Raw genomic sequence first — 13,117 nt, 5'->3', positions numbered from 1 at the left:
TGTCCAAATCGGTAACCGCGTGGCGTGTGCATCGGTAGCTTATATTTTAGTCGCGTGTCAGCGGTGAAATGCTTGTGGTATTCACATGAAGCTGCTGCTGCTTCTTGCTCTCGCCGCTCCGAAGAAGGACTTGTTGCTAAACTGAAAGTAGAACGCCTCTTGCTAGATGCCACCGTCTCTATTATGAAGCTTGGGGGAAAAGGAGGAGTAGCCCAGAGCCGTTCCTTTTTAACCCTTTTTAAACCACAGGTGTTATAGCCTCTACTCATAGTAGGCTAATGTGCACTCAACTATTTATCCATTATGAATGGTCAATTGTTGCCCATTTTATTTTATTTTTTACAATTGAAGGTATTTGATTAAATGTCATCAAACTTTCAAACATGCTCAATTTTGAAATGGCTTCAGTTTTGAAGGAATTTAAAAGAAATGGGTTAGGCCTAATGGTGTTTCAAACTAGTGTGTGTCACCTCGCTCTTTTTGTTGTGTTTGCATGTCTTTGGTTAAATTAAGAACAACAATAAAGACTACTGGAGCTTGGGCCCTCCTGGGCAGCAGCCAGATCAACTGTAATTTTAACACAGATGCAGGCTACTTTGATTTGAAATAATAATACATTATTCTAAGGGAGGGGCAGATTCTGCACAGTCATGAAAACTCCCACATCATTCAGAAACCTCTTTAACAAGTCATGGCAAATGTCTGCCACAGAAAGTGACAAGGGAGCTGGCAGTGAGAATGAAATAACAGAGAGCAGCGTGAATGCATGCTCAGTTTTATTTCGTAGGCTTATTAAAGCATGTGCGAGGCTGAGGGAGAAACATTACCCCCCCCCCCATTAACTTAATTCCTGCTTGTATGCAATTCGACAAGCTTGGTCTCCATAGGCTTCTAGATCAGTTCTTCCTTGCTGCTGCTTACATGTGTTCACATTAGGCTTCACTACTAGCACAATAGTCATAATAATACTTTTATTGTGTATTGCATTGCATTATAGCAATATAATAACAACTATACCATGTAACATGCACATGCACACACCCCGTGTAGTGGTATTAATTTTCTTGTTGGAGGTATTAAAAATGGTATTAAAAAGCATTAAATTGGGTGAGCAAAAATGTGCAGATACCCTGTTAATGAAATAATTATAAATAAAACATGTAGACTAGTTTATTTGTGAACTAGTAGGAACCAAGCTACATATTCACAGTGGTAATCACCTCTTATTGGATGAGGTTGCCTGCAGGATACTTATCCTGTGGCTACATCACTTTTGCTCTTTGGAGCACAAACTTTCAGAGCTGCTGCTCCTGTGCTGTGTCTGCTGTATTAGCAGATACGGATACCCAGATCTCCAGTGCTATGTTGGAATGATCTTGGAATTGTGTGTGTGTGTGTGTGTGTGTGTGTGTGTGTGTGTGTGTGTGTTTGTATTATGAGACAGTGTATGCGTTTTTTTGAGAATGTATGTGTGTGTAAATGTGTTCTGACTTGACTCTCGTAATTGTACTGCCACACATAAACATCCATGGTAGGGGGGAGGGACTTGACAAAACAGTAAAGACAGACAGGTATTGAGTCAAATCAAATACGTTTATGTAAAAAAGAGGATTGTGAATATTTACAAAATAATAGTCACACTTCCATCTGTACACATCCTCCTGTGCTATGTGTAATATTTTTGCAAAATTCCAATGCTACAAGCACATGCATAGGCGTGCATGTGTGTGTGCTTGTAGCATTGGAATTTTGCAAAAATATTACAATGATACAAAAGTCATAACAGAGATATACGCACTGTGTGTGTGTGTGTGTGTGTGTGTGTGTGTGTGTGTGTGTGTGTGTGTGTGTGTGTGTGTGTGTGTGTCTGTGTGTGTGTGTGTCTGTGTGTGTGTGTGTCTGTCTGTCTGTCTGTCTGTCTGTCTGTCTGTCTGCTCAAAATAGTCCAATCTTGGTATCTCCACTTCGGCAACGTTGTAAAATTCCAGTTTCCAGCATTTTGAACATCTCTGGTTTCACCTACAACACAAACACACACACACAACTTAAGTTAGACATACGTATATAATGAAGTATGTAGGAAGAAAAACTCTGTGTGTGTGTGTGTGTGTGTGTGTCCGTGTGTCCGTGCGTGTGTGTGTACCTCAGGCACGTCCACCATCCTCCTACATTTCTGATCTCTCCAATTCCAATCCAGAACCACATACTTCAGAGCCTCAAGACTGAGACCGTCTAACACACGCACAACACAGGAAAAAGAAAACGTGAGTGAGAAATATGGCTGGGCAATTTAAAAAAAAAAATACACACGTCAATAATACAGTTAATACAGTACAATAATACATCAATGACATTCTGAATACATTTCAATAAAATTGTGATATTTTTAATATGTTGCGATAATAATGTGTAATAAAGTGTAATGTTGAATACTTCCTAATATCTTCAAGTATATTTTCATGACATTTCCATGATTTTTCGATTGCTCTTTCTCTGAGTGAGTGAGTGAGTGAGTGAGTGAGTGAGTGAGTGAGTGAGTGAGTGAGTGAGTGAGTGAGTGAGTGAGTGAGTGAGTGAGTGAGTGAGTGAGTGAGTGAGTGCGCATGTGTGTGTCACCTTGAAAGGCCTGCGCTAGGGAGAAAGTGTCGTTGATGGTGGAGTTCCGGTGTGTGTGTGGGTGAGAGTGAGTGAGTGAGTGAGTGAGTGAGTGAGTGAGTGAGCGAGCGAGCATGTGTGTGTCACCTTGAAAGGCCTGCACTAGGGAGAAAGTGTCGTTGATGGTGGAGTTCCGGTGTGTGAGTGTGTGAGTGAGTGAGTGAGTGAGTGAGTGTGTGAGTGTGTGAGTGTGTGAGTGTGTGAGTGAGTGAGTGAGTGAGTGAGTGAGTGAGTGAGTGTATTCACCTTTCTGTATGAGTTCAGCTATCCTGGCTGGCGTCCCCACTCCGATGTGTGAAACAAACTTCTTCAACAGCTGCACCTGCTCTTCCACCTGAACACACACACACCATACATGTAGTACTACTTCAAAGCAACTTCCGGAAGGGAACATCACACACACACACACACACACACACACACACACACACACACACACACACACACACACACACACACACACGCACGAACGCATGCACGCACGCACGCACGCAAGTGCATATCTGTATGTATGTTTAAGGTCCATGCTTACCTTTATATGTCTGGCAAACAGTTTCAGAATTTTGGCTTCTCCTTTAAACACAGCCAATTGCCTAGGAAACACAGAGATGCACATTTGAGTTGAATCTGAGATTCCTCAGCCAGCATGTATTAGCCGAATGCTAGCGTGTTGCAGGACAAAACCAACAAGTCTTTGGGAGAACGAAGTCATGTCAGGAACCTTTAACTTCACTTCTAATACAACTTCCATGATAAGGTACAGAATGTGCGCACATCTTTACAAACCAGAGAACAGAACCGTCACAAATCCCTGCTGAGCCATTTAGCCCAATAGGCTCCCATTCATCTTTCACTTGGCTGCGTTCGTCAACGGGGATATAATGGGAGTCAATGGTAGACACCTTTCTCATAGCTTAGAGATTCTCTGCTGACGCCTAGTCCCCACACAGCAAACTGCCAGGCGTTTTTGCTGAGCGGAATATTGCGCTGGGGGTGTGGTCACGAATACTCCCATTAGATTCTCCCTGGGGCTAACTATGCTTCTCACCCGCCTTTCAAACCTCGCGGCCCGGCGTGTCTCTCGAAGCAGACAGCGAGATAGCAAACGGCGAACGATCGTTTGCACACATGACTCCCCCAATATCACAACACAGTGTCTACATGGCTTAAATGCGATTGTGTTTTGGTCCTATATAACATTTAAGCCCCATTATATTGTTATAGAAGTACAGAAGTAGTCTAATATAAGCTTGTAGCTGCCTGGTTCTGGTAAAATGCTAACGTTAGCTTACCCGGTTAGCTCAAAACGTTGAGTGATCAAATGACAATGTGGGATAACCCATTTGTGTTACATAAGTTTGTGGTGCAGTTTTACATCAATCCGTGGTAGTCATGACATTTATAAGCATTTAGGGTCTTTATATTAAGCAAAAACGTGATGTTGGAAACCATGTTTTTCTAAAAAATGTGTAACTCCGCCCTTGCTACCCATATGCCCATCTGATTGGTTATTGGACCATCTAATTTGCATGATATAGAGAACTCTCCTACATCAAATCGCGTCCCGAGGTGGGATCGCTTCACCTCCGCGCTGTCAAGCACAATATCGCCCCCATTCAAAGTCAATGAGAGCGGAGCGGAATTTCATTGTTCGGGGACGGGCCGTGAGTGGGTGAATGAGTGAGGTACAGAAAAAGTATGTGTGAGTGTGGGCACGTTTGCATGCGTACATGTGCACATGCTTGAGTGTGGGTAAATGGGTGTGTGTGTGTGTGGGAGAGAGAGAGAGAGAGAGAGACACACAGAGAGAGAGAGAGAGAGACAGAGAGAGACAGAGAGAGAGAGAGAGAGAGAGAGAGAGAGAGAGAGAGAGAGAGAGACAGAGACAGAGAGACAGAGAGACAGAAAGACAAAGGAGAAGGGACAAAGGGGGTGAGAGAGCAGAGTGAGTGTGTCGGAGAGATTGAGAGGGAGGAAAAGAGAATAGATGTGTGTGTGCACATCTTCCTTGATGAACTCCAGAGCCCTGACAGTAGTTTGTGTGCACGTGTGTGTGTGTGTGTGCAAATGTGCGTGTGTGTGTGTGTGTGCGCGGGTGTGTTACTCACTTGATGAGCTCCAGTACTCGGAGTGCTGAGCTGCAGGCGATGATGATGACCAGAGAGCTCTTCATCGTGTGGCGCTTCTGGAGCTTCGCCCACTTAGGACACACTACACACACACACACATTCACACGTGCACACACACACTCTAGTTAAAACAAGAGATGCTTACAAACATAGGGAGCATTCAAGTTTGTCAGTGTGAGCCTGTACATGCATGTACGTGTAAGCAAATATGGATGTGAGAGAGAGAGAGAGAGAGAGAGAGAGAGAGAGAGAGAGAGAGAGAGAGAGAGAGAGAGAGAGAGAGAGAGAGAGACTGACCTTGCTTCATGTAGGATGACAGTGAGTGTGTGAGGTCATTGCAGGTCAGGAAACTCGAGTCTGCAGAAGAAGAGAGACCGATAGACACACACACACACACACACACACACACACACACACACACACACAGAAGGAGTAAGTCAGCAGAGTTCATTCCAGTCCACACACACTAATGCACATATTCATCCACATGAATACACACACAACTGTGAGGTGCAAGCGCTACACTCGGCTGTTCAATAGCATGGTGTGTTTTAGTGAGGGGGGCCTATAATCTGTCCATCTCCATATCTCTCACACGTACGTGCACACACACACACACACACACACACACACACACACACACACACACACACACACACACACACACACACACACACACACACACACACACACACACACACACACACACACACACACCTAATTGAGGTAGATGGATACAGTACATGTGCATGTGCACACACACGCATATACACACACACACACACAGACACACAGACCAACCGTGCAGTGTGAGCTCCTCCTGTTCGATGACAGAGCGTGTGTTGGTCAGGTGGGTCTGCAGAGCCTGCTGCAGGTCAGCTGGGGTCGCAGCACACGGCTCTGACACGGCAAGCACCTCCGTTATCCTCTTCTACACACGCACAGGCACGCACGCCCACACAGCAAAGGAGGGGTTAATAGGTTCACAGTGTGTGTGTATATACATGGTAAATTTGCACGTTTTTACATACGCAAGGTGGGTGTAGGTTTGTGTGGTGTGTGTGTGTGTGTGTGTGTGTGTGTGTGTGTGTGTGTGGGTGGGTGGGAGTCGTGACGCCTTGTTTTTTTCGTAACATTGGTTAAAAACCTACAAAACTGTTATTTTTCCTTTAAAAAAACAAATGTCACTGAAAGAAGATGTGGTACATTTTGTTTCATATTAGTCTTAGATGAGAAGAAACATTTTTTTAAAGATTTATGTAAAGGTTTATATGACAAATATCCTGCTGTGTGACTGTAACATGAATGAAACCTTGAATATAATATATATAAATTACCCAACAACATTTTGAATAATGTATGAAGCATTTGGTATGATTGCATAAATATTAACTTTATATTAAGATATGTGAATGTGAAAAAAACTCAAGACAGTAATATTAACTACAAGTTCAATTTCGTAACATAAATTGCGTCCTGTGGGGTGACATGTATGTCAATGTTTGTGAATGGGCAGCTGCAAGGCCAACTACAAGGGTCTTAAAGACTGGCTCCTAACCAGTCAGTACCTCAGTTATTGGAGAGTGCTGTGGAAGTTTATGGTGACAATTAACCTCAATATGTCTTCATATTGCAATGTTTCTGTCACGCAATGCTTAGGTTCATTTTATGGTGCCCTGTGGTGTGACTGCTCTTATAGAAGGAAAAAAGGTTTTTTTATAAATGAAAACACATTACGTTAAGATTAAACACAATATCATTATAAAGTTAGCATGAGCTCAGATGTCAGTCACGTATAAAAAAGGATTCAAATGGCCATAATGTAGTGAATTTCCTGTGGCGTGACTTCATTTTCCTGCAGTGTGACATGCCTATGCGATGTGTTGATGCAGGACACATTTTCCCAAAAATGGCAAAAATAAGGCAAAATTCCCCGGACCACTAAGTGCTTTATTTTTTTCTATTTTTCCCCAATTTTTTTCATCATTTTTTTCAGGAATTGGAAAAACTTTTTTTTTTTTTTTTGGGTGTTACGCCCTTAATCGTCAACCACCCGTGTACATCTTTGTATGTCAGGGTAAACGTGAGTAGACATGAACACAGGTAGGCATATCTCTCTCTCTCTCTCTCACCTTCTTCCGTTTCTTTTTCTTCTTCTCTCCTTCTGGCTGCACTTCATCCTTTACCACTTCGGCAACACTGGCCGTCTGCTGGGCAAAAGGCAGCATGACACCAATGGACACACACACACACACACACACACACACACACACACACACACACACACACACACACACACACACACACACACACACACACACACACACAGCAAGAACATCATGAGTGTGACCTGAATAATAGGCAAGCATACTCACACACGTCTCTGTCACACACACACACACACACACACACACACACACACACACACACACACACACACACACACACACACACACACACACACACACACACTTTTTTTTTCAGCAGGACCACATTAACACATGCCCAACTCAAGATTACCTTAGGGATGCTGTTCTTCTTCTTCACCACTCCTGTTTGAACATCTTTTGTTGGCTTGCCACCCTTTTCTTTCTGATAGACAAGACAGAATGAGGTGGGACTTGAACATGCACAAGTGTACATATATCCCAAAAAAATCTACCCGCCACTTCCCCTCTAACACATGGACACGCACACATACACTTTTTTTCTTCCTTACCTGGTTGAGATTCTTTTTCTTCTTGTCCTTCGCTGGGGTCTCAGTGTCATCAATCTTCCGCTTCTTCTTCTTCTTTGGTATCTGTTCCTCATCCCCATCTTCCTCCTCCACACTCTTCCTCTTCCCCTGTGGCTTCCCTTTCTTCTTAGTCTTCTTCTCTTTCGTCACCTCCTCTGCTCCAGCAGCCTCCCCTTCAGACACACCTGTGTGTGTGTGTGTGTGTGTGTGTGTGTGTGTGTGTGTGTGTGTGTGTGTGTGTGTGTGTGTGTGTGTGTGTGTTTGGGGCAAAATCAGATCAACGCAAAGAGGATTCATCCATGTCACATAAGGGCACTTAAAATTAAGACATCAGGTAAAAAAGTAGAAGGTCAGGCTAAAATTACTGATTACTAATTGCTAACCCCCCCCCCCCCCTTTCAGATACATCACATGTTGACATTGTTGACTTTCTTTAGCATCAGAAGCATTCTCGGATCCAAAACTCGAGAACAAATTACTACATTCACCGGCATGCATTTCGGTGAATCGCATGCACGTGTGTCGCAGATAACAACACATTTTTTACTTGTTTAAGGAACACCAGATGGGTATGTCGGTATTAAAGACTTTAAAACACACTATATTCACCCTCGCACAGTTTGTGTAGAGAATTACGTTTCTTTTCTTTAAGGAAACAATTTAGTAGCACATTGAACTGCAGCCTAAGCAACGCATGCTATAGAGCCCAGTTGACACTCGGCTGAGAGTCAGGCTATACAATAAGAATGTGCGAAAACTGTGCCGTATCAAGTAATATCTAGGCCTATATTAGCATGTACACATCAAACCATACCTGAATCTTCTCCGTGAACCCACCACTCATCTCCCAAATCGTCTCCCATGTCTTGAAAGTAGCAGCTGCTTGATCTGTTTGTGTTGCTCTGAGAAACAAACCACGCAACATCAACGTGAGAACGTGCACGGCAGATTCGACAATCACTACTTCATAAAAGTAATATGCACAACTACCTTTCAAATTATAATAGTCGGCCTACTATTTTTAAATTACACTGTAATAATGGGGTTGTCTGTAAGAGTAAACCTCTCTAATAACAGTGTATCTGTGTTTATGTGTCTAGAATCAGCGGATTTGAAACACAGGTAATTTTTAAAAGAGTCTTTCAATTTGTTTACCACGCGAGGGCGCTGTATCCCCATAAAAAAAACCTTCCGCTGAAGTAGTGAAAAAATAGTAGGCTACTGTGACGTTGTTTCACAGCATGAGTGTGAGTGTGGTGCGCAGTTGCCGGTGGATTAAAAGGGACCCAGTTTTTGCCAAACTCCACGGCAGGCCTGCACGCACACACTCATGAATTACTGGACAAGAAACCCAAAATATCTTCAGCTCCTGGCACACCGGAAAACAGCTGATCACACAGTCTCTCTCTCTCTCTCTCTCTCTCTCTCTCTCTCTCTCTCTCTCTCTCTCTCTCTCTCTCTCTCTCTCTCTCTCTCTCTCTCTCTCTCTCTCTCTCTCTCTCCCTCTCTCTCTCTTGCTGCATGTGCCACAAGTCCCCTGGGTGTATGCGCGTGTGGAGGCATCCAGCGTGTTTGGAATCACATTAGGGCATCACAGCTGAACGGCAGCCTACAGAGAGAGAGAGAGAGAGAGAGAGAGAGAGAGAGAGAGAGAGAGAGAGAGAGAGAGAGAGAGAGAGAGAGAGAGAGAGAGAGTGAAATCAGTCCACAGAGAGCACGCAGTGAGAGAGCAGGGCATCACTGTGGCACGGGGACACGAAGGGGTAAACACAGCACAGCTCCTGACTCTGGGAAGAGAAGAAAGGGAATGGGGGGAATTGGTGAGGAAAGGGAAGAGAGAGGAGAAAAAAGGGAGTGCGCTGGGGGTAGGCCAGGGTTGAGTGGGAGAAGAGGATGGGAGGGAAAGGTGGAGAGACAGGGAGGAGAAGAAAGCGAGTGAATGTTGTGTGCGGGGTAAATAGGAGAGGATCGGGAAGGAGGGAGAAAGGGATAACGGGGAAGAGAAGAAAGTGAGAGAATGTAGGTTAGGGGTGAATGAGAGAGAAGAGGGAGGGAAAGAGAATGAGAATTGAGAGAGATGACAGAGGGAACGAGAGAGTGAAGAGAGGAGATGGAGCAAATGGGAATGTCGGGGAAAAGAGAGAGAACAAGAGGGGGGAGAATAAAAAGTAGGCCTACAGAGAGAGAGAGAGAGAGAGAGAGAGAGAGAGAGAGAGAGAGAGAGACAGACAGACAGACAGACAGACAGACAGACAGACAGACAGACAGACAGACAGACAGACAGAGGATGTTGTGACCCAGGGGAGAGCTGTGCTGTATATGACTATACCCAACATGTTGTTAATGTATAATGGCATCATGTGTCAATGTATCATGCCCAGGCCTCAAAATATGATGCCAAAGTTTCACCTTTCACAATGCATAAGGCTCAGGTTGCCTATAGCCCCAAGCCTTTCCCTAAAATGAATCGTCACTGAAACTATTCCCTGATGGCCTTTTTAGTCACTACGCAATGCAAAGGGAGGGACCTTTTTTCTTCGTGTGAGTCCCTGGCTCCATCCGAATACAGTAGTCGGCACTGTCTCCTTAGCTTCTGCTCTGTGTCCTGACCAGTAGGTGTAAAAGCACAATTCGGACGTACTACAGCACCACCATTTAAATAACCTTGAACTGATTAAATAATGAACTGATTCAAATCATCCTGTATTAATTGAAATTCACTCAATGACATCTCAATGAACCAACAAAAACGTCTTACTATGTCTTACACCATAACAGCGAGAAAAAGTCACTGCACTATGTTCAAAATGTTTCGCTGCAATTTGAACGATATTTTTGAGTCTTTTTATGCCTTTAGAGAGGTGGGTAAGGATTGAGAAATGACCTAGGTTCATAACAGTAACGGACTCCTTAGCCCACCGAGCCACTGTGTCCCATGCTGGAACATGCACACACAGCTGTCTATCAGCATCAGCATAGGAGTGGCATACAAATTTTTATTCATTTCATTCAAATGTCGCGTCGCAAAAATGATTGCAGCCAATGCTGTCCGCTAAATGTCACGTCATTCTCTGCAGCCTGCTTCAGTTGTTGAAGTGGCAGCACATTCAGGCATCACGTCAAGACAAATGGACAGAGGAGACAAAGTGTCCATACGGCTCTCCGCACCCATGACAAACGACCTACTTAGGACAGGAAAGAACGGACGATGATATATTTCACATAGAAATAGCTAGATCGCTGTATACTGTACACACACGCGCACACACACTCTGTCTGGCACGCACAGACTCACACACGAACACACACACATGCATGCGCGCACACATACATTACAAACACACACACACACACACACACACACACACACACACACACACACACACACACACACACACACACACACACACACACACACTATTCACACACACACACACACACACACACACACACACACACACACACACACACACACACACACACACACACACACACACACACACACACACACACACACACACACACACACACACACACACACAGATCAATTCGTCCCCACTCCCACGTGCAGTCTGAAGTGCACGTTGGGTCATACAGCCATCGTGGGCGGCCGGGTACTGCATTGACATATTCATGATATACATTTTTGTGATTGTCTTTTTATTATATTTTTTCAAAAATTATACATCAAAGAGGTACCTTATCGATAAGAGTACAAAAAAAACATAACACTCTGAACTCGTGCTGGCAGCAAACTCAAAGAGACAGTCTTCACAGAAGGTCTTTAAGGGCAGCAGCTATGCCCATCCAAGTGTTAACAGTGGTTTCCTTTGCCTTATTAATCTTTGCAGTTGTACCTTCCAAACAGACTATATATATTCATGATATACATGACGCATAGTGTATGTAGCTAATTTAAAAATATATGAATATACATACATATGATTGACATATTCACGATGTACTGTACATCAAGGGTTTTCAACAAGGGCTCCGTGGCCCACTGAAGGTCCATGGCAATATTGCTGGCGGTGTGTGCCTGGCTATGCCGTTAACTTCAGGCTTTTAATAAAATATTTTTGGGTCTTTTATGACTTCCAGTGAGGGAGTGACAGGAAACGAATGGGGAGAGATAGAAGTGGGGAAGGATAGGCAGAGGACCCGTCTGGGCTGGAATCCAACCAAGGTCGCTGGCGCAGCAGCCCATGCCCTACCGTTAGAGCCACAGCCTAACTAAAGGGTTTCTTAGGCCTTTGTTTGAGATAGGACGGTTTGAGAGTGTGACAGGAAACGAGTGGGGATAGAAAGATGGGGAAGAATCACAAAAAGGCCATAATCGAACCCGGGTTGCCGGCGTAATAGAACGATGTCTTAGCTCATTGAGCCACGACAGCCCCAGCAAAGTGTTTTTTGATCTAACTCTCCACTAAGCTCGAGGATGGACGCTCTACACTGAATGTGCGTGTACGCAAATACACTGCTGTGGGCCACGGACTGCTAGTCTGAATGGTGGTCCCTGGTTCAGAACCAGTGGAAAACTCCTGATGTACTGCGCATGATGAATACTGGGTGTAGCCTATCTAAAAATATATGTACTGTATATATACATTTATGATTGACATCTTTAGTGCATGCATGTCCATTAGAGCATGGCAACCCGACCGAAGCCCGACGGGCCTGGTCGGAACCCGACGGGCCGGGCCGGACTCGGACAACAAAAATAGAATATCTGTCGGACTCGGGTCGGGCTCGGGCTTGAAGCAAACAGACATTGTGAAAATTGTAAGCAACCAGAGGAAACGTTTCAGTTCATGCAAACGGCAGTTTTGTGATTAAAAAATAAGTAATTGAATATGCATAAATGAAAATGTTGGTAGGCTACTGTGCCAGTGATTATTATTGGCTGTATGCACGCGCCAGTTACCAGTGGCAACATTTGGACGCCCACTCCGAGTCAGCCGAGCAGGGATGCCGAGTGAACTTGCTTGCCAAATCAACAGTTGTCAGTGAACGCATGGTCTTTTGCTGTAGGCCTAGTGTAGGCTATGCCTTCGAGGCTGTCTTGAATGTTGAACATAAAATGACGAAGTTTGTCACTGCATTGTTCGCCAAGGATTACATTTCCAGCATGGGGCTAGCAAGGACCATAATATGGATAACTAAGAAGACACACACGCTACGTGGAGTGTAAGGTAGGGGCTGAGAGGTTTCCTGTTACTATTTTGTCCGCTGTGACATGTCATGTCCTTCACGTACAGTAGGTTCTTAATTTGTGTCACTTTTTGTAACTATGTGCGTGCAACCTTTCCTGATTTTATATTGACGCATGGACATCAGGGGAAATGGCATTCTCTTGGAGGGCCAAACAGGCTACTGTTCTTCGGGGTTAGCTTATAGCCCTGTCATTGCGCAGCTCGCGAGACGCCTGACTTGGCAGCTTGCAAGGTTATAGAAAAAATATTATAGCCCAACACAATCAACAGACCTGCATTTAAAATCTGCCATGCCTACATACATATTCAATCAACACGTAGCACAGTCATCTGCATCACGCCAAGTAGGCAAGGCTATGGGCACGTCTACATCAAGATCTCTT

General features: G+C 44.3%; 1 protein-coding gene across 1 annotated transcript; it reads right to left on the bottom strand.

The window, feature by feature from the left end:
* Nucleotides 1-1,574: 1,574 nt before the first annotated feature.
* cmss1 (cms1 ribosomal small subunit homolog) lies at nucleotides 1,575-8,468 on the bottom strand. The gene is made up of 11 exons (XM_063214616.1): nucleotides 8,336-8,468; nucleotides 7,504-7,706; nucleotides 7,305-7,376; nucleotides 6,917-6,991; nucleotides 5,586-5,715; nucleotides 5,082-5,141; nucleotides 4,764-4,866; nucleotides 3,188-3,248; nucleotides 2,902-2,989; nucleotides 2,144-2,232; nucleotides 1,575-2,019 (listed from the first exon to the last, which is right to left on the bottom strand). The coding sequence occupies exons 1-11, from the start codon at nucleotides 8,382-8,384 to the stop codon at nucleotides 1,936-1,938; spliced, it is 1,014 nt and encodes a 337-aa protein (XP_063070686.1). The 5' UTR covers nucleotides 8,385-8,468; the 3' UTR covers nucleotides 1,575-1,935.
* Between the last annotated feature and the right edge of the window lie 4,649 nt (nucleotides 8,469-13,117).

Source organism: Engraulis encrasicolus, chromosome 13 (genome assembly GCF_034702125.1).
Source record: "Engraulis encrasicolus isolate BLACKSEA-1 chromosome 13, IST_EnEncr_1.0, whole genome shotgun sequence".
Lineage (NCBI taxonomy): Eukaryota > Metazoa > Chordata > Actinopteri > Clupeiformes > Engraulidae > Engraulis > Engraulis encrasicolus.
This window is presented reverse-complemented; position numbering and strand designations above follow the sequence as displayed.

Excerpts from the sequence above, each read along its gene's own strand:
- cmss1 (XM_063214616.1), bottom strand. The coding sequence starts at position 8,384 with ATGGGAGACGATTTGGGAGATGAGTGGTGGGTTCACGGAGAAGATTCA. Across the intron at positions 3,249-4,763 it reads CGAGTACTGGAGCTCATCAA|GCAATTGGCTGTGTTTAAAG; the intron begins GTGAGTAACACA and ends TGTGTTTCCTAG. Across the intron at positions 2,233-2,901 it reads AGCTGAACTCATACAGAAAG|ACGGTCTCAGTCTTGAGGCT; the intron begins GTGAATACACTC and ends TGCGTGTGTTAG.